Raw genomic sequence first — 27,341 nt, 5'->3', positions numbered from 1 at the left:
CCGGGGTTGGGCGCCATGTCCTTGGGCTTATCCTTCCTATGGGGCTGGGTGCCCGTGGGTGCGCCTTGACTGGTGGACGGACCCCTGCTGTTGCGAGCCTGAGACAGAGGGGTGGAGAGCGGAGCCTGAGGTGAGGCACGGGCCTGGACCATTGCTGGGGTTTGAGGCTGGAGGGGGCCTGCAGATCATGCTTCGGCAGTCAGACCGGGCCGGGGTGGTGGAGGAAGTGGTGAGGAGGCCGGGGCAGTGTCCGGTAGTCTGGCGGCGGAGCTGGCTTTCCCTCATCCTGGGGCCTAGAGGCATAACAGAGGGCACAAGACTAGACGGCAGGCCCTGGACCGAGGGTACCCCTGATCTGGCCAGGAGAGGCCTGGGTGTGTACTAGTCGCCTTTGTGGCATTATCCTGGACAGTGTCCCGTGGTCTAGAGTGGGGGTGGACTATCCTCAATTCTTGAGCTAGGTGCAACAAATGGGGGGCACAGGACTTGCCGGCTGGCCCTGGCCAGAGTGTGCCCCTGATCTGGCTGGGAGTGGCCCGGGAGTGGATCTGCGAACTTGGGGATACTTGTGTAGGGTTGCCCGTGGACAGACTTTTACAATAGGCGGCCATGATGAGGGACAAGGATGGAGGAGGATCCACGAAGCATGGGCCCATTGACAAGTTCACGGGACCCGGTGGGAGCGCAGGAGCTGCGGGTGATCCACAGGACTCTGGCCAGACAACGCAGCTTTGATGGCAGCCATAACCCAGTCCAGAGATATGCTGGACGTGAAAATTGGCGCAGTTGGGTCAGAGGTCACGCTATTGCGCCAAGATTTGCGAAATGATGTGACCCGCATCACGGCGGCGGAAACCCAGATTTCGGGGGTGGAGGACGACGTTGTGGCCCTGAAGCGTAAGGTGGCCAGTATGGAGGGCATCCAGAAGGCACTAGCGCTAAGGGCGGAGGATGCGGAAGGGCGGGCCCAGCGGAACAATCTGTGTTTCATCGGATTCCCGGAGGGCTGTGAGAATGGCAACATGGAGGGATTCTTGACACAGTGCTGGAAAGTAGGCTTCCCCGGATTCCCTTTCGAGATGTTTTGTGATAGAGCGGGCGCATAGGGCTCTTATGCAGAAGCCGCCGGTGGGGGCGTTCGCCCGCGGCCTGTAATAGCCAAACTGCTGAACTATCATGACCCCGACACTATCCTGCAGCAGTCCAGGGCCAAAGAACTCCTCCTTTACGAGAACCAACGCATCCTGATTTTTCCGGACTACACACGCTTGGTGCAACAACAGCGGCAATCATTTATGGCCGCCAAGGCTCGCCTCCGAGATCTTAAACTCCCATACTCCTTGCTTTTCCCGGCCCATCTGTGGGTAGTGTTTCATTCCCGCGCCCACTTCTTTGATACCCCTGAGGAGGTGTTTAAATGGACTGATGAAACGGTGAAGGTGAGGGTACACACACTGCCGGGTCTGGAGTCGGATTCATCCCTGAGTGAGGCACAGATGCAGATCTCTCAGGGGTCGCAGAGGAGGGGAAACTGGAGATCCAGGTCCAGGCGACGGTCATTATCCGGCGGTGCCTCGGATAAGGGGAAGGAGGTCCCTGAACGTCAGGTAATAGACCCTTGACTTTTCGCACTGGAGGGCATGAGGGACTTGGATTGCATTATACCTTTGCATAGTAATGTAGCAATGTGCACTTTGGTGGTTGATGTGTGCGGACGGGAGGGAGCTGGCGTGTGGATATTCGCATGGCTGTGAGTGAACTGGGGCGGGGGCGAGGCGGAGGGAGCGGCTTGGTGGGCGGACCTGTCTTCCCCCCTTTTGGCTTAGGGCTTAGTGGGGGTGGCTTAGGGTTATGGGTTGTTGGTTGGGGATCCATTGGTGTGGATGGCCTCAGGTCCTGCGTTCGGGGCCGAGAGTCATTTATAAAGCGACAGATACTTCAATGTTCTTGAGGTATGGGGTGGGGAAATTGGGGCTTGTTGGTTTTTGGGGGGGACTTGTTCTGGTTGGGTATGAGTTGCACAGCCACATAAATGTCTCACTGGTTGTTGTGTGTGAATATGCAGGGTAGATCCCCGGGCTTTTGCACTGAACGCTCCCAGATGACGAATTCTATGGGTAGGGCGTCGGTGCCCAGGGGCTCTCTTCGGATCCTGAGCTGGAATGTGAGGGGAGTCCTAAACAAGATCAAGTGGGGGGCGGCGTTACGGCAGGCAAAGAGGGCTGGGGCTGATGTGTTAATGCTGCAAGAAACCTACTTATTAGGTACTAAGACACTGTACTTATAGCGCTATGGTTACCAGCAGGTTTTTCATGCAGGTTTTGCTAGGGGGTCCAGGGGAGTGGCCATTTTAGTGCATCCCAGAATTCCATATGTCCACTCTGCTCAATGGATTGACACGCAGGGATGCTATATATTTGTTAAGGGTATGGTTGGGGTGGAGCCTCTGGTTCTGGGATGCGTGTATGCCCAGCCCCCTCTGCAATGGTCGATGGTGGAGAAACTGTTTGCTGTGTGGGCCGACATCCCAGATGCGATAGCAGTAGTGGGAGGGGATTGGAATGACATCATGGATGGACTCAAAGATAGACATAGGCCCGGGGGGGTCAGATGTTGGGCCACTCCACCAAACTAAGGGACATGGTTAGAGGCTTGGACTGGGTGGACACATGGAGGCACTTACATGGCGACAGGCAGGAGCACACATATCTTTCAGCTGTTCATAAATCCTTTTCCAGACTGGATTATGTCTTTGTTCTCAGAGCAGTAGTGGGTAGGGTGGAGTCGGCGGATATATTACCGTGCGGGCTCTCAGACCATTCCCCCATCACAGTGGACATTTGCCTAGACAGGGGGAGGCAGCCGTTTAGATTGCGCCTATCCTTGTGGCATCTGCAACACAAAGATTACCAGAAACACATGGGCGAGGCCATAGCTACATATTTTGCTGAGAACGTGGGGTCCGTTGCCAGTGCTGGGACTGTGTGGGAGACCATGAAGCCCACGCTATGGGAGGTGGACATAGCTTGGTGGGCTGCTGCCCGGAGGAGGCGTAAGGCGGAGTTGGTACGGGTGTGAAGCTGAGATTGAGGCGTTGGAGCGTTGGGTGGTGCTGAGGGTGGGGGTCAAGGGGTGGGACAATTACTATTGGCGCAGCAGTCATATGCCTTGCTGCTGATGGATGAGGCGTGGCAGATATGGCTTGCACCGCGCAGCAGGATTTATCAGTGGGGGGGACAAATCGGGAACAAAGCTCCATCGGTTGCGCCAGGGCACATTCCAGGCACAGGCCCTACCAGGGATACTAGACGGAGTGGGTGCCTTGGTCACGTATCCGAAAGAGATAACGGAGGGCTTCGCTGCATATTACGCAGATCTGTATGCCCCGCACAAATGACTCAGTGAGGAGGTGGTGGATACGTTTATTGACGATTTGCCGCCTCGTGCAGTATCGGATGAGGTGCGAGAGCGTCTTGAGCTCCCGCTGACAGAGGAGGAGCTAGGCATGGCTTTAGGCGAACTTAACACAGGAAAGGCCCCCGGACCCAACGGGTTTCCTAGTGAATTCTTTAGGAAGTATCGCCTGCAGCTGGGTGGGCGATATAGAGTGGCACTGGAGGAGGCCAGAGAACAGGGTAGTCTCCCCCCTGACTAGAGACACGCTGAAGTGGTGGTGTTCCATGAGCCGGGCCAGCCCCCGGAGCATCACGCTTCCTACCGCCCGAGCTCCCTGCTCAATGTAGAGGCCAAAATCTTGGCCAAAGCATTGGCTTGCCCCATATCACAGCGCTAGTCCACCCGGACCAAGCAGGTTTTCTTGCCCCAGAGGGCGAACATACACAATATTCGGAGAGGTCATGTAGTGGTGGCAGCGGTCCAGCGCACGGGGGAGCAGGCGGCACTCTTATTAGCGGATACGGACAGGGCATTTGATTCGCTGAGTTGGGTCTATCTGTTTGCGCTCCTGCCTCGACTCAACTTGGGGGCCCGCTTTCAATCATATTTGCGACTTTTATATACGGATTTGACAGCCTTGGTTCGAGTGGCGGGAGCCATATCATCCAGATTTTCCATCGGGCGCGGTACCAGGCAGGGCTGCCCTCTTTCACCGTACCTATTTGCCCTAGCCATGGAGCCATTGGCGGCATGGGTGCGCATCGATGCGCAACTGTGAGGGTTCGAGTGGGAGAGGGGACTATCGGACAGAATCGCGATTTACGCGGATGATGTCCTCTTTTTCCTTACAGACCTTAATAGGTCGGGCCACGCCTTCTAGAAATCACGCAAATTTTCGGAGAATCATCGGGGCTATATATGAATCCTCGCAAGTCAACTTTATGGGTGCTGGGGAAGCGTTCAGGAGTGGGGGACTGGGCATTGACACTCCAGGTAGCGGTGGGCAGCATTAAGTACCTAGGGGTGTTTATATCGGAGGTGCCGCGGTCTCTTGGGAGCGAAATGTTGTGCCAGTCTGGGAACGGGTCCGGGTGGATATTAAGACGAGGTCCCGCATGCCATTGACCATATATGGCAAGTCGGCCATTTTTAAGATAGTGGCCCTCCCCAGACTACTCTACCAACTGCAGAACCACCCTTATCCTATTCCGCCCAATGGTTCCGCACAGGTGAATTCTGTTCTGGGCCAGTTCCTCTGGGTGGGAGGTACTATACGGGTAGCATTGCGCACCTGTTTTCTGTCTACCTATTGTGGGGGATTGGCGACCTCGGATATTATTTCTTACCATCAAGCCTCCCATCTCCTAGTACTAAATGAGTGGTGGTATGGCGACCAGGGGGACCCGGCATATGCCTTAGAGCGCAGCCTTATGGGGTCTCATACGCTACACACCATTCTCTATGCAGCACACCTATGGAAGACACTGCCGCCGGTCACGCAGGTAGTCTTCCAGATTTGGAGGTGGGCTTTGCGTCGCATGGGGTGGTGGAATACCCTGACGGGCAAAACCCCCTGTGGAACAATGGGCTGCTTCCTGGGCTTGCGAACCTGCAGGTATTCCCGGGATGGGGCAGCATTGGAATCTCGACACTGGGAGATGTGCTGTCTGGTACGACGCTTAAGTTCTTTCAGGATCTATGTCGGGTATTTAGTATGCCTTGCTCTCAGTTTTTTAGGTATCTTCAGTTCGCCATGCCACAGCCCCGAGCCTAGAAGGACTAGAGTCTCTCCCTGAGTTTAGCCCTCTGGAAGCAAAGGTGTTTATGGGAGACCTGGGGACATAAAGATCTCTTGTATATTCAGTCTTTAGTAACACATTCGGCCCCTACGTTGCAGCAGCTCCGGTAGACCTGGGAAAGTGATGTGGGCGAATTGGAAGAGGAGTACTGGAGGGAGGCACTTGCAGCCCCCAGGGGTGCCACCATAGCGATGCACTTACGGATCATCCAATTTAAGTATCTACATAGAGTGTACTTCACTAGGGAGCGGTTGTGGTGGGCGGGGCTAGTTGCCTCCCCGGACTGTGTCAGATGTGGCCAAGAAGTGGGAACGTTTATGTACACAGTGTGGGGGTGCGGCTCACTAGATCGGATCTGGAAGGGGGTGCTGGATTGCCTGTCTGGGGTTCTGGGGTGGGAACTACCCCGTACACCGCAGTTAAGTTTATTGCACGTGATGGATGGGGTGGGCTGTAATGTCTATAAGAGACACCTGCTGCTGCTGGGCATCACTCTGGCCAAAAGAGACGTGGCTAGAGCGTGGAAGGATCCGCGAGCCCCTTCAGTGGTGGGTTGGAAGAGAAGGCTGGACTTCTGCATGGGGATGGAACAGCCGATCTTTGCAGCTCGGGATGCCCAAGAATACACTATAAAATTTGGAAACGTTGGGCTGACTTTAGAGGTCTGTGGCTTGAGCCGCCGGTGGACCGGGAAGATCTCCCGGAAGTGACATGAGGAGGCCATGGTAGAGGCGACATGCATGTAGCCATGTTGAAGTTGGATATGAAGGAGACGCGTGACGGATCTGGTGCGACTGGGGTGTGTGGGATCCGGGAGGGGGAAGTTGGAGGGGGGGTAAGTGGGGAGTGCTTAGTATAGCTTTGCTTATGTTCGTTTATAAAACCCCAAAAAAGAAAAAGTCGCTTGCATCTCAATTGATTTGGTATATTTGTCCTGCAGATATCTCTGGTGTGCAGAGCGCTGCGGAATATGTGCAATCTTTCAATAAAATTTGTTTTAAAAAAGTATATATATAAACATCGACAAGAAATTGTACTTCACTGATATGCTTGAACAAGCCAACTGTAACCAAAAAATTATCTTTAAAATCGTGAGCTCCTTTTTAAACCCCATGCCACTCAAACAAGAAATTTCCCCTTCACAGGCCCTCTGTGACTGCATTGCATATTTCTTTGAGGAAAAAGTCCAGCTGCTGAATAAAGATTTCCCCCCTACCCCTTTGTCTCCTACTCACTCCAAGATTGCTCCGGAAAGTAACCAACTCTCCATCTAAGTGGCTGTCTAATTTGGGTCTCCTTTAGATCCCTGCCCCCCTTTGATCCTACACGCCCTGATAGACACGTTCCCAATTATCCACAACATAATAAACACTTCACTGTCTACTGGGGAGGTTCCCTAATGAGTGGAAACTTGGAGCTATTAGACCCCTGCAAAATAAACAGGTTGCCGTTCCTACCACCCACATTATTTTCTGCCCCATTTGCCTCCTTCCTTTCTTAAGTAAGATGAGGGAAAAACTGGTCAATTTACAACTTACGACCAACCTGGAAGTGTGCAAACATTCTACACCCAAACCAATCAGGTTTCAGATCGCAGCATTCAACGTAATCCACCCTTTTGTTCATGGCTGAATCCCTAAAAGCTGCCCTGGACCAGGGAAACTGCGGTGTTTTGATCCTTTTAGACCTATCAGCAGCTTTTGACACGGTCTCGCATGACATTCTTCTAGACTGTTTCGAAGCCTATGGCATTTCCCATCTTGCCCTGGCCTGGTTAGAATATTTTCTCCAAAATCGAAGGCAAGTCCTTACCCTCGGGCAAACCTCTGAAGCAGAGGTTTCAGTCAGCAGAAAAACCTCTGCTCTCCGGGGTCCCACAAGGTTCCATCCTCAGTCGAGTACTTTTTAATGCATATACAGCCCCACTAATCAGGTTAATTTCGTCCTTCAACATTGAGAACATATCATATGCGGATGACACTTAGTTGGTATTGGTCGGAACAAAAAATCTATACTGGCTGAGGACAACCTTTGCAAATGCCTCACAGATATCTAACTCTGAAAAGGCGGAAATCATGCCGTTAGGGAAGGGTAATAATTTCAGCCACAGCCAATGGTGGTGGGCTGGCACCCCTCCTCCCCCTAACATCATAACTACCACCAGAAACCTGGGGGTCAGATTTGATTCTGCTCTGTCTTTCCATCAACAAGTGTTGGCACCTGTTTTCACTTAATCAAATCACTAAAAAAAAGTTTATGACCTAATTCCCATTGCGACAAGGCAGACGGTTGCAACAGCTGTGATTACTTCTAGACTTGAATATTGTAACAGCCTTTATGCAGGAACCAATAAATCAGTCCTTCATATGCTTCAGATGGTTCAACATGCTGCAGCAAGATTAGTACTCAAATGGCCCAGGAAATCCTCAGCATCAGCTGCCCTTAAAACACTGCACTGGCTACCTGTCAACAAAAGAATACTGTTCAAACATTTAATAATTACTTTCAGAAGCTTTCATTCCTCCGGCCCCCAGTATTTCCGATCTAAGTTTATTCACTATGTACCTTGCTGCACGCTTAGATCTTCCAACTCAAATCTATTAAAACCCCCAACCTTCAAATGTATTTCCAAAGGAGGTAAAACCATTGCAGTGTTAGGCACAAAGACGTGGAACCAACTCCCCAGTAACCTCCGCTTCATTCAGTCCGAAATCTTTTTTTGGAACTCCTTAAAAACCTGGATCTTCACTTTATCAGATGGTCTATGCAGAGCTCTGATCTATCTCTTTCAATCCTGTTTCTCATTGACTGCTACCCAATGCCTGCAACTCAATAGACTATAGCGCCTTGATGCTCATCGGAGTGATGAATGCACTCTATAAATACTTCGTAACATAACATAGCATATGCCACTCCAGTCTATGCCACTTCCCTGAACACCACTCCACTGTACGCTATTCCCCTATATGCCTGTACACTCTAAGCTACTCCATTCTACGCTACTCCACTGTGCACCACTCCACTGTATGCTGTTCCTCTCACCGCCACTCTACACCACTCTACTCTATGCCACTCTATGCTATTCCATGCTTTGCTATTCCACTGTATATAATTCCACTTTACCCCACTCCAGTGTACGCTATTCCACTCTATGCAACTCCACTGTACACTATTCCACTGTAGAGCACTCCACTCTACAGCACTTCAATCTACGCTACTCCATGCCACTCCACACTGTGCTATTCCAATATACGTCACTCCGCTCTACCCAACTCCACACCACGACACTCCACTGTACTCCGTTCAGCCACACTGTAATCCACTCAATGACTACGTCCCTCCACTCTACCACACTATACTCCACTCTATAGCACTTCACTGTGCATTAATGTACTCAGATCAATGGGAGTCTACAGCACTCTACTCTATGCCAGTCTACTACACACTACTCCAGGCGGCGATATGCTATGTAACTCCCTCAATGACGCTCCACCCCACTTTACTACATTATACTCTGCTCCACTGTATCCAATACTGCACTCTAAGCCACTCCAGTTTACACTGCTCTGTGTCATTCCACTCTGTGACAGTCTGCATCACTAAACTCTGCACCATACTCTGCCCTACTCCACTACTACACTGTAATCAACTCTACAACACTTCCTAACACTCTGCAACATGCCAGGCCACTCCACTTTACGACACACCACTCCACTCTCTAACACCCTACTCCACTGTATGCTTCGCTACTCCATTCTCACCACTCCACTCCACTCCACTCCTCCACTCTACTCCATTCTACACCACTCCACGCTACTTCACTCTATTCCACGGCACAACATTTACCCCATTATAGGCCTCTGTATGACACTGTATTCTACACCGCTCCACTCTACTACACTCCAAGCAACTCTACAAGGCTCTACTACACTCTCTGGTAGTATACCACACTATACTCCACTTTATGCCCCTACACTACAGTGTACAACCCTTTACTCCACTCTGTGCCCCTACACTACCTGTACAACACTCTACACACTATACAACACTTTCCAACACTTTATGACACACCACTCTACTGTACTGTACAAGACTCCACTAAAATGTATGACAGTTTACTCGGCTATACGCAACACCTCTCCATTCTACTGCACTCTATGCCATTGTCCTGTACAAAGCTGTATGCTATGCCATTCCACTCTACTCCACTAAAATATAAGTTTAGAATTTCTAATGATTGTGTAGTTTAGGTTTGGTTTGTATACATATAAAAAATAAAGTTATAGTAATTTAAAGTAGGTGCGTAAATAATACAATTAAGGTATAACTATAAATCAAGAATTTCTAATGTTTGTGTAGTTTAGGTCTAATTTTTATAGTAATAATATATAAAGATTTTAACTAAGGTTTAACTTTTGTTTTGTTATTGCATATATATATGTAAATATATATTACACAGTGATAGTCACCACTGTGTATTTAAATTTAGGACCGAGATGAGTTTCCAGAGAAAATGTTTTTTTTTGTTTTGCTAATAACTGTGGTGGTGTTTAATGAATCTTCACAAAACTTAGCAAAAAAAGATTCATTCACCCACATCTCTTGCTTGTAAAGTTTGAGGGTGATCCGTCAAGTGGGGGCTGATAAAGGGCTGACTCTCCAAACACATTTTCCCTATGCAATTTCCTATGGGCCTAAGTACACCAAATTTGTCAGTAAACTAGACCTTTTCTCCGAAAGCGTGCTTTTTTTGATTTGTTGCTACACAGATTCTATAATGGGCCGGTGACATCAGACAGCAAGATGTCTTACCTGCCAATGCCACGGATCCTTCATGTGTGAATGGACCATTATATGTCACCTGCTAGACACCAGGGTGTTCTTAGATTTTAGATGTTAATGAAGCAGCCGTAAACTAGAAAAATGAGAAACATAAGAGTCATGGAGCTCATTGTTATTGTGTCCATATTGTAGGTCCATACCCGTTGCATTGATAAATTGTTGGATTATACCAAACTTGGCCCAACGCAATGTTGGGTCTAGAGTAGGCAGACCTGACTAATGGATAACAGAGGGAGTATGTATTGGTTGGTGATGGTTATGACTTAGTGACATGACCAAGTGATGCTGGGCATCTACAGTTGTGAAGAGTGCCACATAGCCACATGTTTTCATCAAAGGATAGCACTTTTAATTGTATTAGCCACAGCTTTGTATCATTGGATCTTGCCAAAGTTGTGATTTTGAAGCTAGACAGTCCCACACTGGGGCTGTTGGGTAGTTGTGTTGAATAGTCTTCACAAATTGGAAGTTAAGGTTACAAGAGTCAGCACACTATTTAGATCATATTTAGGTTGGCGATTGAGTTTGGGCCATACTTGCCATTGACCCATGCCTTGGTCTATGTTATTCTGGCATGTTAGGAGTTGGTGCTTAGTCATGCCCAATTTACCCCATGCAGAGTTACAGTAAGTATCGAAGTTGTCTCTCGACCAGTTTGAACAAAGTTTGAGGAGACCAGCCATCATAATTCAACTTTTCAGCATTCCATATTTGGTGTTCACTGGTTATTGGGTTAAAAAGTTATAAGGGGATCTCAAAATCTGTGACATTTCCAAATAATATGTAAATACCATATTAGCCTTGAAAATTGATTTTCTTTAAAAACATCTAAAAGAATCACTGAACACAAGTCTTTAAAATTTTCAAGTGAAGTGGTGCTTGCCTATTTCCAGAACGGAAATACAAAAAAAAAATTCACATCCATCTCTCCATGGAGGTGGGTACTTATGTACCTCCCCCCACCTTACCGAAGAGTGAAGAGAGAAAAAATTTAAAACCTAGGGGCCAATTACGATGACGGGAAATGCACGACCGCCGGGCCGGCCGCGGATTTCTTGCAATCGTCCTTAATATTCTCACCGCCAAATTAGGATGGCGGTGGGAAGGCAAAAGGTACCGCGGCGGACGGAAAGACCGTCCTTGCGGGACCAGGTACAAGGGGGCAATGGAGGCGGTGCTGTGCAGGCACCGCCGTGGGTATTAGGATGCCAGTCTTTTGCGGCGGAGTTTCCGCTGCAAAAAGACAGGCGGAAAAGGGGGGGCCCGTTGCGGGTCCCCAGGTGGGTGGGGACCCGCAACATGGTGGGTACCTATGGTACCCCCTACATTTTCATGTACAAGGTGGCAGGCACCGTAAAGTGCCTGCCACGTTGTACATGCAGATATAAAACATGTATTTTTTTAAACATACAGGATGCGCCCGCCACACTGGCGGGCGCATCCTAATTCGTTTAGCGGGACTGCCGCACCTATGGCGGGTGGTCCCTTTCCCAGCAGCGATGGCGGGCGGACTCTGTCCGCCCGCCATCCTAATCGGCCCCATTGTGCCTTGCACACATGTAGAGAGGCAAGAATGAATTCCCCTCTTCCTTTCCCAAGTGTAGGAGTTGGAGTTTTTTGCCTCACGCCTTTCCAAGGGGGGCTTTATCATCTTTGAAAAATTAGGTTTATAATCTAGGTTCTACAAAATGAGCTGGAACATGGTGTGTTTAGTGAATCATCCTGTGGATCTGCTACATTGAGTGTCCCACATTATTAACACTGAGGATAGAGCCTGCACCAAATCCCGAAATAAACCATGCAAAGTGCTGCATATGTTTACTCTTTAATTAGAATAATAGTGCTAGAAAGACTCAACACCCACTCCCTGATCACTGCCACTAAAATGACTCAATGAAGAGGGGTACTTCATCTAACACTGTGTCACTTTTGCAGGTAAAACGAACATGGGAGGGCGACCAAGAGATAACATTGACAAAATAACCAGATTTCTCAAAATTGAACCCTCTAGAAAGGATTACCTAGGTGAGTTTTTTTTCTTTCTTTGAATCATCTAACATGCATGTCACACATTGTTTGTGCTTCTTGTTACACTGCATCTGAGAGTTACATTTGTGGAAGATGGTGTGCAGTTATCACTCTATTGAAAAGAAGGTCCACAGCTCTCATCTGTTAGATACTGGAAGATTAGGTCAGTCAGTCTGTATCTAAATTTTTTGTCTTCTAAAATAAAAGTGCTGCAGATGAAAGTGTATGTTTTTTTCCTGCAAATGGCATCAACAAAGGGTTTGTGGTGCTGAAATCACCGTCTTCCTAGCTTTCAGGGACTGACAGACTTTTGTCACAAGACCAACATTTTTTTACACAGTTTTGGCATTCTACTGGGACATAGCCTATTTTTTCTTTTTTTTGTGCTTTCAACCTCCTTCCAGTTAATGGTAGAAATGGGTACAAAAGCAATAATGGATCCTGGAAAGCTATACATTTTAAAAAGGTTGACAAAATTCAGAATTCAGCAAGGGGTCATTTGTGTAGATCCTTCAACCTTTTCATTGAAACTAACACTTAAAAATCGGAAAAATTGAAAATGAGTTGAAAAAAACAGCCAATTGTGCCAACGTTTTCATCTGTATCTGCTTCTAGGTAATACAGATTTTTTAAAGCAATATACTATTACATTTGCTTGACCCTTCTGGTTGTGGTGATATATAGGACTTGTAGGTTCACCAAGAACCTGACGAAACCAGAGCCAATAACTGAGCAGCGTTTTACAATGGTTTTTATTGTGTACCGGGTATTTAGCAATTCATTTAGGAAAATATAAACAGTGAAAAATCGGTATGAAAGACACTTATGTATTTCTGAAATGGTAACAAAATATAGAGTTTAGAAACAGTAGCTATTTGCACATCTCCAAAATTGTGGGTACCCATACCAGCATGTGAATTATAGGACATTTTTCAAAGTGATTTCTTTTTTACACATTGTCTTACATTTGGAAGGCAGAAATGCTTTGAAAGTAAATAGGTAAGAACAGTTGCTCTACAATTCTATGTTCCCCTAAGTCTCCTGATAAAAATAGTACCACACTTGTGTGGGTAGGCCTAGTGCCTCTGACAGGAAACAGCTCAAAACGCAATGTGGACACTCCTCATTTTTACAGTGAAAACGGACCGTTTTTTTGCAAAGTACCTAGCTGTAGATTTGAACCCTAGCTCTGCCGGCACCGAGCGAAACCTAGCAAACTTATACATTTTTGAAAACTATAAACCCAGGGGAATTTAGGATGGGGTGACTTGTGTGGCTCTTACCAGGTTCTGTTACCCAGAATCCCTTGCAAATCCAAACTTTGTAAAATAAAAACCTTTCCCTCACATTTCTGTGATGGAAAGTTCTGGAATCTGCGTGGATCCACAAAATTCCACCTACCCCGCATTCCCCAAAGTCTTCAGAGAAAAATATTCGTCACTTGTGTGTGTAGGACTGGTGCCCGCGACAGGCAAGGGCACAAAACGCAACGTGGACACACCACATTTTAACAGTGAAAACTGACCCTTTTTTTGCAAAGTGCCCAGCTGTAGATTTTGAACCCTAGTTCTGCCTGCACCTAGGGAAACGTAGCAAACCTATACATTTTTTTAAACTAGACACCCAGGGGAATCAAGGATGGGGTGACTTGTTTGTTTCTCACCTGGTTCTGTTACCCAGAATCCCTTGCAAACCTCAAACATAGTCCAAAAAAACACATTTTACTCACATTTCTGTGATGGAAAGTTCTGGAATCTGTGGATCCACAAAATTCCACCCACCCCACATTCCACAAATTTCTTCCTAGAAAAATGGTAACTCAATTGTGTGGGTAGACCTAGTGCCCGCGACAGGATATGGCCCAAAACACAACATGGACACACCATATTTTTACAGTAAAAAATTACCCTTTTTTTTGCAAAGTGCGTAGCTGTAGATCTAGAAGCCTAGCTCTGCCAGAACCTAGGGAAACCTAGCAAACCTTTATATTTTCGAAAACTAGACACCCAGGGGAATTCAGGATGGGGTGACTTGTTTTGCTCGTACCAGGTTCTGTTACCCGGAATCCCTTGCAAACCTCAAACTTTGTAAAAAGACTCATTTTACTCACATTTCTGTGATGGAAAGATCTGAAATCTGTGTGGATCCAAAAAATTCCACCCACCCTGTATTTCCCAATGTCTTCTGAGAACAAGCATTTGCAAAGCAATAGGTCTCGTATTAGGAAAGTTTGAGCTATTGGTATTGTGAATGACAACATTTTTATTTAGGTTTTGTTTTTGAAAATAGCGAAATTAATAGCTTTGTCGTTTACCATGCCAATAGTTATAACTTTCGCAAATGTGACACCTATAGCATTTGTAATGCAATATGTGTTGTATTTACGTGACTTACATGTATTGATATTACAAATAACAATAGTGTTTATTTTTTTTTTTAATAATTAATACTTAAATAAAAGGCCACTTAAATGACAGACAGGGGGTCAGTTAGAAACACCTTTTTTGCAAACCTGGGTCGAGAAAAAAAAAACTGAGCATTGAACCACTAGTCAACATTATTGAAGGTCCAATTCCATAACGTCGAGCAGGCAATGTCTGTATGGGTTAACTTTACAAGCAAGCATGAGATGAGGTTAGAGAAAAACAACTGAAAGGGAAACCATTAAAACATGTCTTTTGTTTCAGAACATATTAGCAATAATTTGCCAAATTGATAGAACACCACAACAGGTATGAAAACCTGATTCTTCTGATAGCAATAAAAAAAAAAATCCTTAAAATTAAGATTGGTATGCAGCTGCCGGATAAAGACTTTCAGGTGGGGGCGTTAAATATTAGACTGCAGAAAATAAATTCTAACTAAATGTTCGCGCCCTTATGAAGCTGAAAGGCATGGAAGCCCTTGAGACACTCTCCTAAGTGTTACGTTCAAATAATGAGCCGTTCCTCCTAATCTGCAACGTAACTGGAGAATGTGAAGTGACTCAATACCGTGAAACCCACCTCTGAGAATAAATGAGCATACGGGTGGTATTGAAGAAAACAAATTTGTCATATCAATGTTCTTTATGAGGTTTTGCTTACCTAGGAAACGATCATTAATGTGCGAATGGGTAGAATGTATAACTGACAGGAAGGCCCAGCACCCGTTGCAGGTAAGTGCAATAACGCAAAGCGAAAGTGCTTGAAAATCAACAAAATTGGTTAACCCCATTCAGCAAAGTAGGATAATGCATTGAAAGCCAAAGATTCCTGAAATATTGTTTTGCTTTTAAAAGCGGAGACCTGGTGAGTATTTCTCGCACTGTGTCCCTTTAGAATGATGCTTAGGTGTACCGAGCCCTCCTGGGGCTTGGGTGAACAGAGAGCTCTGTGGAAGGTAATGGGCACAGGCGACGGAAATATTTGATTATTCTCAGTCTGAGTACTAAGAATGCCGGACTCACTGTGAGAACAGCCGAGGCAGCATCTGTGATTCATTTGGACAGTGGCTGTCATGAAGCCCTGCAAATGGCTGGGGGAGTCTTATCAGCAGGCCTTGGGATACCTGTTAGAGACAGACACTCTCAAGTGACACACCGAGTCCAAGTCCAACACACACACACACCATTGCACGCACACACACACACACTATTGGGCACACACAAACACCATTTCACGCACACACACATAATGCACGCAAGCAAATAGAACTGCTTACATCAAAGTATAGAAATCACAGACAAAATGTCGCAAGCTCTCCTTCCCCAGGCATGTACCGGTTCGGCTCCTCAGCTGCTTGTTTAGCAGTAATTAAAGCTTTGGGTGAAATGTTTACCTCGGGTTCCATCACAAACCACCGGAGCGCATGGTTTGCACAGAGCCAGCCTGCAGCCGGTCATGCTGCAGTGTCCCATGACAGCTCCACCTCGCAATGTTGTTCTAATCTGCAGCCTCTGATATAAGAGACACAGTACCTTACTCGACTGGCATTACAAGTACAACAGGTATGGCCAAGAAAAATATACAACATGCGGGAAATACGGGCGTCCACATTTCAGACGCGGCTTGGCTTTTGAGCTGTGTTTTCAGCAGGGGCTCGGGAAATCCAAACGGCTCGGTACAGATGCATTCTAACTGGGCCTGATTTCAACAGGAAAGTTTTCAAGATCTCACTTAGACGTGTGGAATGAAAACAAATAAATAAATAAATAAACCATGACGAGTTACCAGGAACAGGGCAAGGGGTTTCACGGCTCAAATCGCAGTCTGCGTCGTCCGGCGTCGGCGGCGTCGGAGGAGGGGGCGGGGAGGGGTGCTGTGACGTCAGCCTCGTTCTCGGAGTCCATTGGCCCCGGCCTCGGATCTTCCACGCGCTGGAAGGCGGACATAATTCACAGTGACGCAGGGCTCTCCCTCGGGCGCAGCCCCGCGGAGAACACCGGACTGGCGGTAAGTGGGACGGGGGGAGGTGCGCTTGTGTATGCGAGCGTGTGTGTGTGTGTGCGACGGGGGAGCGTGTGTGTGTGTGTGTGTGCGCGCAACAGGGGTCTCTGTATGTGTGCGTGCGTGTATGTGCGCTCCTGTGTGTGTCTGTGTGTGCGCATGCGTGCAGGGGGAAGTGTGCCTGTGTATGTATGCGCTTCCCAGGAGACAGACACGGCGAGCGCGTTCGCGCACGCGTGGCCTGTGCCAATCGCCTTTTGAGAGATGCGCGCGGCCAGGTGCTGTCTCCTGGGAAGCAGAGTCAGTAACAATAAATCTCGGCGAGTACAGTGCTTACGCACTGTATCGCTACGAGACCTAAAAATGGTTACTCACTTGTGTGGGTAGGCCTAGTGCCTGCAACAGGCAAGTGCCCTATACGTATTCAACATTACCTATCATAAAACTACCTGGTTTTGCCAGGGGTGGGGGGAGGGCACCTGGGTTTTTGGCCCTGGGCCCAGCGGCCATCTAGGGAAACCTACCAAACCCATACATTTCTGAAAACTAGAGACCCATGGGGGGTCTAGGGAGGTGAGCTTGTGAGCTGTAAAGCCACGAAAAGTCACCAACCTCTTTACAGGCCATTCATACACCTTTCATTCGTGTGACACATACAAACCCATCACACCGCCAGCCACAAGCCCATCATATTACAACATTCACATCTTCAGACAGCGCCATTCAAGGGCCCATCACTTTCACATGCCCACATGCCTGCCACAGAAACCAGCTGATGGATTGCGTGGACTGGCGTTTGGCTACCAGTGTATGTAGTGACCAGCAGCAAGTCCATGCACACTGCCAGCCAAGCGCTAGTCCACACACACGCCAGCCAAGCACCAGTCTATGCATACCGCCAGCCAAGCGCCAGTCCACGCACACACCCAACCAAGCGCCAGCCCACGCACACACACAGCCAAGCACCAGTCCACGCACACCGCCAGCCAAACGCCAGTTCACGCACACCGCCAGCAAAGCGCCAGCCAAGCACCAGCCTACGCACAACGCTATCCAAGAGCCAGCCTACACACACCGCCATCACATTTGGGGGGTTTTTATACAAAAAAGAGAACTCAAACAAATTGTAAATAGATACAAATCCACTAACACAAAAACGGAAACTAAATACATTGCACTAATGCCAACTTTGAAACTGAACCAACATTTTTTAACAATACAGACTAAGCAGTTCTCTTTACCACTCATGGATGCTCCCAAAAATTATTTTGTGTGTGGTACATTTTAAAACAAGCAGGCACACACAGCGCAGGGTTAGAAGGACACTCAAGGCAGTACATATGAGTCTCCTTCAGCGTACCTCTTCCCCAACACACTCTATATCTTTTACCTGGAAAGTATTTTGAGGGCGTGGGAGGAATGTGATCAGGAAAGTGGTGATCTTTCCTCTTTTGTGCTTTGTTGTTGGCCAGGAGGGAAATATGTAAAAGATGGGTAGAATGTGCACCTCCTCTGCACACTGAGTGGTTTTCCTCATTGTTTGCGACATCTAAGATGGATTTGGGTAGAACCCAGAGCGGAAAAAAGAAAGCATTATGGAATTTCTCACTAAAATGGTCCAATGCTTAGCTTTGCGAGACTGGGAAGCCTCCTGTATTTAAAAGAAAAAACGGGACCTATGATTATGCCTCTTTGATACTCTCCTGAATGTGCTGGGCATTCTCAGTTTCCTCTCACTGCCAACATCAACCATCGCCAGGGCCACCTGGACTGAATGTGAGAGTGACTGTGCCCCTTACTTTGGGGTCAGTATCATCCTAGCCTACCGTGGTCCCGGTAGGCGGGGCGCTTCCTCCTGTTCCCATCTAACAGCCTAAGCTTCTCTAACATCGAGTAACGGTACGGGCGGCTTATATGCCCACTGTGATCTGAGGTGAATGAAGATTTTTTTTTAAAACAAAAGGCTGCCTATTACAGACTCCTGAAACTTGGTAAAAGTCATGTTTGACTCAGGACAGCCATCCTTAAATACAACAAAAGATTTAAAGGTTGCCAGGTGGAAAAGATGGGTAGCCAACTTCTTATACCAAATATAAGCTTTACAAAGAGCAGTGTAAGGTCCAATCTCTGTTCTACTCTATCCACACCACCCATGTGCCTAATATAGTCTAAAATGCCCACAGGTTTGCGCACTTCAGCAACCTGACACCAAACAGTCACAGGTGAAGTGCTTTCATCATGGATGGTAGTCAGCATGTAGACTTCTCTCCTGTCTGCAAACTTCACTGCTAGGAGTTATCCAGTATTGGGGTATCTTTCATAGATTCACATGCCTGAATCATTCCCGTTGACAAGATGGGAGTCCCATGGTAAAATATTCAAGCATTGCCCTTCATAGGCTATAAAGGCCCAAGGCCATCTAAACAGTAGCCTATCTATGCCTTTTTAAAACAAGGACCAAATGTTTGCATCCAGCGAACCAGCTGTTAACACCCTCTAGAACACTCCCAGCAGAGGCCAGTTCTCCTCAGATTTTCACCGGACGTCGTGTGGAACGGAGTCTCCCTGAGTGCTACTCAGTTTTCTTCTATTCAACAAATCTAGAGATCATGTCAGAGAAGAAAGGCCTTTTCTGCCCTTGTAAGACCTGTGGGAAGAAAAGGATCCATGTGGATGATCCACACAAGGAATGTATTTATTGCCTTGAGGAGAAAGAACAAATATAGCGGGTGTATATGAGAAATTTGTATTTAATACTCTCAAAATTAATTAAAACAGGGTACAGAATCAATGTACAAAATGTTACAAGAAGTACATGGTAAACAATCACTTAAACACGTCTTTGAAACAATTGTCTGCGCTTTTCTTCCTTATTACAATTAGTCTACAAATCCAGGCAAGAAAAAGCATGAGTCGACGTTTCAGTCTCTTATACATTCATTGCTGAGACCATCTTCAGGACAAAGGACAATTTCTGAAGACCCTTAGTTGTTGAATCACATGTAACCTGACTATTAGTGGCAGATGTCTTCGCTGCTTACTCGAAAGGTAACGGTATCTGGAATAACAATAATCGTCACTTAAACGGTTGTCTCATCCACATGTATTCAAGTCTCGCCCTGACTTGAATACATGCAGATGAGACAACCGTTTAAAGACTTCTTTCAAAGGCATATTCATTGGCCTCAACTCTTTTTAATAAACGGACAAGCAGCCGATAAAGTTCGTGCAGCAGGTCAATTATCGACATTGCTGATGCTGAGCATGAGCCGAACTTAAATCATTAAGTTCCTCGGTGACAATTATTGTTATTCCAGATACCGTTACCTTTCGAGTAAGTAGCGAAGACATCTGCCACTAATAGTCAGGTTACATGTGATTCAACAACTAAGGGTCTTCAGAAATTGTCCTTTGTCCTGAAGATGGTCTCAGCAATGAATGTATAAGAGACCGAAACGTCGACTCACGCTTTTTCTTGCCTGGATTTGTTGACTAATTGTACCCACTATCAATTCAAAGTGCTCCCGTTTGGCCTCAAATCAGCACCAAGGAGCTTCACCAATTGCCTGGCGCCAGTAGTGGCAACCCTGCAGTCTCAAGGTTTTCAAGCATTTCCATACCTCGACGATTGGCTGGTCAAAGCAGCAAGTGTGCAGGAGGGGGATAGAGCAACAAAAGCTTGCCTCTGTGTGTTCAATACGTTGAGACTTACCCAAAACAGGGAAATTCGTTTTTGCATCCAACTCAAGTAATATCTTTTTCTGGGAGCATCCTTAGACACCATTCAATGCCAAGCCTTCTTGTCTCAAGAGAGACGGATACGTCTGCAAAGGCTTGCAAAGACCATATAAAAAAAAGGGTCAGTTTCTGGACGAATGTAAAAATCACTCCTGGGGATATGCTCTTCAGCGATAAATCTGGTACCTCTAGCCAGACTGAAGATGTGGCAACAAGCTTTGGGATCCTTCGAAGATGTAATTCGAATCACTGCACAGATGGTGAAAACACAGCAGTGGTGGTTTCAGGCAACAAATCTCATTCAAGGCTTGACTTTCCTTAAGAGCACCCCAGATTTCATTCTAACAACGGACGCCTCCATGGAGGGCTGAGGAGGTCATCAACAGGACTTGCAAATTGAGGGCAAATGGTCTTTGACGCAGAGAAAGCAGCACATCAACAGCTTAGAGCTCAAAGCCATATTCCTATCGCTCCAAGCTTTTGTGCCTCAGTGTTGGTGCATACAGACAATACGACCAGCATGTACTATGTCAACAAGCAAGGAGGAACAAGGTCCATTACGCTATCTCAAGAAGCGCACAAATTATAGAAATAGACAACACTCCAAAGGATCTCTTTAAAGGACGAGCATGTTAGGGGTCTGCACACTGATTGAAACAAAACAACCTAGGCACTTAAAAGTAACACTTGTCAAACCTAATATTGCACAGACGGAGAGGTTACAAAAAGTATATACTCAATATTTATTGAATTCTTCATGAAAAAACAAGTATCACATATTGTCAATCACAAGTTAAAATGTATCACAATTCATATTAAAAACATAAAAAGCAACAATAAAAAGTGGCAAAAGGAATAAATCTGCGCACTACCCTTGGAGACACGTCTCAGTCCTGTAGCCACGAGTGGGAGCTAGAACAATCCCAGCTGGACAAGATATTTAAACAAGTATTTACAATGCAATGGATCTCGCAATGACATTGCTTTGAGCTATTGGCATTGAAAATGTTATTTTTTTTCTCCCTTTTTTTTCTCCCTTTGTGCGCACCCAACAAATCCAGAATGGACAGCTGTTTCTCCCAGTCAAGCTATTTCATGAAACTCGCTTAAAAGGCCATTAAGATTCTATTTTAAGTGCGCGTTTACTGTATATTTGGACCAGTGGCTCAGCTATAAATAGTGCAGAGTTTTTAGTTTTTTTTATATTTTCTACTGCCAAATAATGGTTTTGGGACTTTTTCCGTTCTTACGGTAGAACCCATAACATACTCGCTGTGCTAAGGGCACCAGTCCACTCACCTTGCCCCTTATTTGCAGTAAAATTGCTCCCCCAATGGCTTGCTTGTGCCTCTGGCACCTGACACCCTTTCCTTGACAGGTCGCCCCTCTTCCCGTGAGTAAATGCAGCAGTGTAAGAACATTTGTCATGTTATCTACTAGGGGAGAGGCCACCGCCGTGTATGCAGTTTCGTAATCAGGACAGATTTATGTGCCCGAGAGGATGAGCGGTGTGTGCCAAGGACTGGAGGTGTGCTGGGGAATGCAGGGGCAAGTCAAGTCCATCACAGCGCTGAAAACAATCGGAAAAGACAGACACCATAAAAAAGAAAAGAATGTGCGTGAGAAAAAAGATCCAAAGTTTAACCCCTTCCATGCGGCCGCGATTCCCCTGTTGTGCTGTAAACAACACGAACAGGGGCGGGCCGTGACGAACCCCAGCCGTCATCAGCACACGAGCACCGTAGTGCATGACGGCTGGGGTTAGTCATCAGCATGGAAGGGGTTAAAGTCATGACAGATGGAGTATCTACTGGTGATTGGCCTTAATGTCAATAACCAAAGCCCTTCTTACAGAAACTAAATAAACGTTTAATTTGTTCGACTACAAACCACACCTGGAGCTGATTAAGTGATTAGAACAGACAGAAAAGGACCCCTCAACTCCAACAAATATGGATAGATGTTTTTCGTGAGGTGTATATTTGCAAATCTACAGTGTTTAAGATGTGAGCGTACTGTGATGATCCATTCCATGCACAAACTTTAGCGGTGTGAACAGCTAGGAGTTGAGAGCGTGAAGGTCAGAGTTTAAGTGATCACGTGTACACTTTTATAATAAAGGTGGTCTGGTGTCTATCATTTGTTTGACTAACACCAAACACGTAGCTTCTGCACAATGAAGTCGTACAGTACATGTGAATGCCGTATGTTTAACAGGAGAAGGTCTATCCGAATACAACGTATTCGGACAAAGTTTAAGGATTAATTGACATGATAGCCTAAGAAGAAGCACCCTTTTGTACGCTGTACGTGTAACCGGCTATCGTCTCACCTCGAGAAGTGTGACAATCGTGGCACCCGCGCTTACGCTATAGCCATGTTAAGCTGAATCGCGGGTGCCGCGATTGTAGCAAAAGTAAACAAATAGAAAAGCATTTATTTCTTTACTTTTGCAACAATCCCGGCACGCGCGCTTTAGCTGAACATGGCTGAAGATGAAGTGCGGGTGCCGTGAAAGTGAAAATAAAGTTAATAAAAGCATTACACGCTTGTGCCGGAACCTAGTGGCCCCATGCACGCGTACGGACAAAAAAATGCGCGCGCATGTCAAAGATGGCGTCAGGCTGTCCACATGCGCCTGCATTTTTCCATCTTTGTCCATCTGGAGACGTGCATCAGCTTTGAGTGAATTGATTGCAAAAGGTCCTCTTCATAGCGAGGGCAGCGTATGCGCTGCTTTCTCCAGGAGAGACTCAAAAATGGGGGAAACCAGCGTGGGACCTCTTTGCAACAAAGGAGAACGCCAAACGCCAGTACTATACCAGCAGATTCCCTCTACCGGGTTCAAGGGATAATGCCCTTTTAATGCGATGTTCAGGGATATATGCCTATGGTTTTCCCCCATCCCGATAATTCCCTGGGTGCTAAACAAGATAAAATGAAAAGGCTGACGTCTGATCCTGATAGCGCCACGCTGGCCCAGGTAATACTGGTTACCAGAACTGCTCCTGCTGTTGGAGTCGAAGCCCATTCGCCTACAGCTATAATCGACGATGTTATTGAGGAACAAAGGCCAAGTAAGTCATCCGGACCCACACTCTCTTCATTTGCACGCATGGGTCCTGAATTCCTGGACCTTAGGGACACAAATTTACTGCAGGAGTGTAGAGAAATCATTGCTAAATCTTGTGCTGAAAGCATTATCAAACATATTGTTTGAAATGGAGAAGATTCTGTTTACTGGTGCAAAAGAAATGCAGTTCACCCACTGCAAGCCCCTGCTGAACAGATGTTGCCGTACCTCCTCTCTCTGGCTAAATCAGGTCTCACTTTCCCTTCAGTGAAGGTTCACCTGGCTGCACTTTCCCGTTATAGAAATCTCCTCAAGCTTCTTCTCTTTGTGCATCTAGTCTTATAAAGCCGTTCATGAGAGGTCTTTTCTGCGCATTTCCCCCAGTGCGTGCGCCTCCTACAGAATGGAAGCTCAATGTGGTCCTGCCGCAGTTGATGAGACATCTGTTTGAACCAATTCACAAGTCAGAGCTTAAGTTTCTCTCATGGAAGGTATCTCTCTCACTAGCTCTTACTTCTGCAAGGAGGTTGAGTGAAATACAAGCCTTTACAGTCAAGGAACCTTTTCTACATTTCACTGAAAACTATGTAACTCTACTGACAAACCCGACTTTTATTCCAAAAGTACCAACACAATTTCACCTCAATGAGCCGGTGATATTGCAATCTTTCTTTCCATATCCATCTAGCCCATCAGACCGGGCATTGCATATATTGGATCTCAAGAGATGCTTGAAATTTTACTTACACTAGACGAAGGAGATAAGGAAAACAGATCAGCTCCTAGCCGCTTACGGACAAGTAAAAACAAGGAATATCTGTAACAAAGGCTACGATCGCCAGATGGGTCTCATCCGCGATTCAGTTATGTCACAAAAAGGCTACCAGGCCGCAGAGAGCAAGAACTAAAGCACACTCCACAAGAGCAGTTTCTGCATCAGCAGCTTTGTTTGCTGGAGTGACATTAGACAAGATATGCCGTGCTGCGACATGGAAGAATGTCCACATGTTTACGAAGAATTACTGTCTGCAATCTAAGCAACGACAGGATGCATCGGTTGGCCTAGCGATACTGCCTCATCTCTTCAATTAAGGTAGGTCTCTATTTTTGACATAAGAGCAGGTCTTTCTTTATTCTAATAAAGGCATTGTGAATGTCTGGAAATGTGTAGACAAATGTATATATAACTGTGATTGACAGTTTTTAACATATGTGAATGCTCATGTATCTTGAAAGATTTATCTCAGCAGTGGTGGTTAAAGCATTTTATTTTACTGGAACGTTTAGTGCATGCATTTTATGCTAGATTTTAAATGATTATTAGAAATGTTTCTGGTATATGTCTATAGCATTGGGCGTTTAAAGGTACATGTCTCCACCATCCGCTAACGACAGTACAGTTTCATGGTACTGCTTGATATTCGGATTTACGCATGTGAATCTATGAAAGATACCCCAATACTGGATAAGAAAATAAGTTACTCACCTGTAACTAAGGTTATCCAGTATTGGTATCTTTCATAGATTCACATGCAACCCATCCTCCTCCCCGTGGAGTCAGGATCCTAACTTCCCACTTGTGCTTCGAAAATCTGAGGAGAACTGGCCTCTGCTGGGAGTGTTCTAGAGAATGCTAACAGCTGATTGGCTGGATGCCAACATTTGGTCCTTTTTTAAAAAGGACATAGATAGGCTATCGTTTAGATGGCCTTGGGCCATTATAGCCTAAGAAGGATTTAAGTCACTGCTTGAAAATTGTACCATGGGACTCCCATCTCGACGTCGGGTAATGATTCAGGCATATGAATCTATGAAAGATACCAATACTGGATAACTGAAGTTACAGGTAAGTAACTTATTTTCCTCCTCGCTATTCAACGCACTGCACAGCACTGTCCCCACATAAGCTTTTGACAAACAAGTTCTTTTGGGAAACCTTTACGGTTAGGGTAGATTGTACCACAAGACACAGTGTCCACTTTGGCTCATTCACTGAACAAGTGCACACCAGTGTAGAAGTTATCTACACATAAATGGTGACTTTTTAATTTTTTTAATTTATTTTACAGAGTTTTATATAGCGCGAACCTGACTCGAAACGGGTATCAGAGCGCTTTACATAGGACCAGTTGCATTACATGAGGACACATTCCTTTTTTATTTTTTTGCTTAGGCACGATGAGTAAGTGCCTTCTGTGAATACCCAAATGAGTAAGTGCCTTCTGTGAATACCAAAATGAGTAAAAGTAAGTTTAGGATTTTGTCTTAAGTTAGTTCTGTGAATCGGGCCCAATGTTCTCACTGAAAATGAGTGGCAGCTTTCTGGTTATAGGTGACCTCAACCCTATCCATTTGGCCAGATTTCAGGTTTGTTCGATCAAAAATCTTAGTAAAGGTGGGGGCGTGGCTTGCGCGCCACTGAGAGATGGCGGATCGCGCTTGAACTCTGCTTGATTCAAAAAGCGTCTGCATTTTATTTTCATGTTTGGCATTCCTGCTTGATCTACGAAGCTTTTTACCCTGCCAGACATCCTTCCTCACACCTCCGCTACTCGGGCCACTCTCAGATCGGTCCCGAGGAGACGAAGTTTCCACAACGGCCATATTGGGGGTGTTTAAGCGCTCTGCCACACTCTAGCTGAGCATAAAAGGGGACGGCCCTCCTCCGCGTAGCGGATGCATTCTGCTGACGCGCTGGACCCAATCCAGAGTCATGCCAGAGTCCTACCCATCTGCGCCCGTCCGCACCAGGACGCGCCCAGGGACCAGTACCCTTGCCATCTCCACGTCAGTTCCAGTCACATATTCGCGCTCCTCCCTCCTGCAACTAAGAGACTCCACTATTTCTCCTAACGCCTTGTGTAAACACTCGCTAGACCCTGCACAAAATGGATATCAATGCCGATACTGTCCTTACCAATTGATTAAGCCAGCAGAGAATAGACAGAAACCGGAGCATAAGCTCAATATGGCACTATTGAACTGCCGCTCCCTGCCTAAACATGCTGTAGATATCTCATTTCTACTACATGAGTCGGCATTGGATGTACTGTTTCTTACAGAAACATGGTTAGGACCCAGTTCAGTCCCAGACATTGTCCAGGCTCTGCCCCCGTGCTACCTGATTCAGCACTTTGACCGAACAGGGAATGTAGGAGGAGGGATTGCCATCGTCTATAAGGAACATCTAGTTTGTCGCCTACTAGGCAGCCCATTACTCGACTGCGAAAACGTCCACTTTTCTATCACCCTGTCACCCTCAGCTTCCTTCTCGGGGCTTTTAGTATACCGCCCACCGGGATCCTTAGGACAATTCCATAGGACACTGCTAGAAACGGTCATAAACCTTGCCAGCTCAGCTTCCAATTTCACCATATTGGGAGATCTGAACCTCCATTTCGATGACTCACAAGACATGATAGCTAAGGATCTGGCTCAAGACCTTAAGACATGCGAAATGGTTCAAAAAATCCAAAAAGCCACCCATATAAAGGGACACCTGCTTGATCTATTTTTCTCTAATATTATAGACTTAATCACCATGGATCCGAGCCCTGTCCCGTGGTCAGACCACTTTACTGTACCTTTTACTTGGAGTGCTCCCCCCCCCCCCCCCCAGGCCCGACCAAACCCTTCTGCAGAGCGCAGACAAGACACTGGTCCAAACTTAAGATAAATGAATGGTCGGAAGCACTAAGGACCACCTTACCTCCCACTAACTCTGATATCACGACAGCGAATACAGAGTTCAACCAGTGGATAGAGTATTCTCTGGACACAGTTCTCCCCAGGAAATCCGCACCCCAAAAAAGAGGATCAATCAATCATCCCTGGTTTAGCCCAGAGCTCCGAAAACTCAAACAGACCTGTAAAAAAGAGGAGAGACAATGGAGAAAAGGCTTTGATTCAGAGATAAAAACTAAATACAGGGCCTCCATTAAAGCATACAAATCTGCGCTAAAAGCAGCAAAAACAGCTTTTTACGCAGAGAAAATTATTGCATCTCCGAACTCATCGAAAGAAATCTTCAGAATTGTC

The 27,341-nt window shown here is 46.4% G+C and overlaps 1 protein-coding gene across 2 annotated transcripts in view; it reads left to right on the top strand.

Moving 5' to 3' along the window:
• C2 (complement C2) overlaps positions 1-27,341 on the top strand; it is a 482,116-nt gene that overhangs the window by 248,278 nt on the left and 206,497 nt on the right. For both annotated transcript variants that reach the window (XM_086924577.1, XM_086924578.1), the window contains one exon: positions 11,973-12,062. In XM_086924577.1, the coding sequence (XP_086780703.1) occupies positions 11,973-12,062 (90 nt within the window). The remainder of the gene's footprint in view (positions 1-11,972; positions 12,063-27,341) is intronic.

Source organism: Lissotriton vulgaris, chromosome 5 (assembly GCF_964263255.1).
Source record: "Lissotriton vulgaris chromosome 5, aLisVul1.2, whole genome shotgun sequence".
In the NCBI taxonomy this organism is placed as follows: Eukaryota; Metazoa; Chordata; class Amphibia; order Caudata; family Salamandridae; genus Lissotriton; species Lissotriton vulgaris.
The sequence above is the reverse complement of the archived record's forward strand: the minus strand, read 5'-3'. Positions and strand labels throughout refer to the sequence as shown.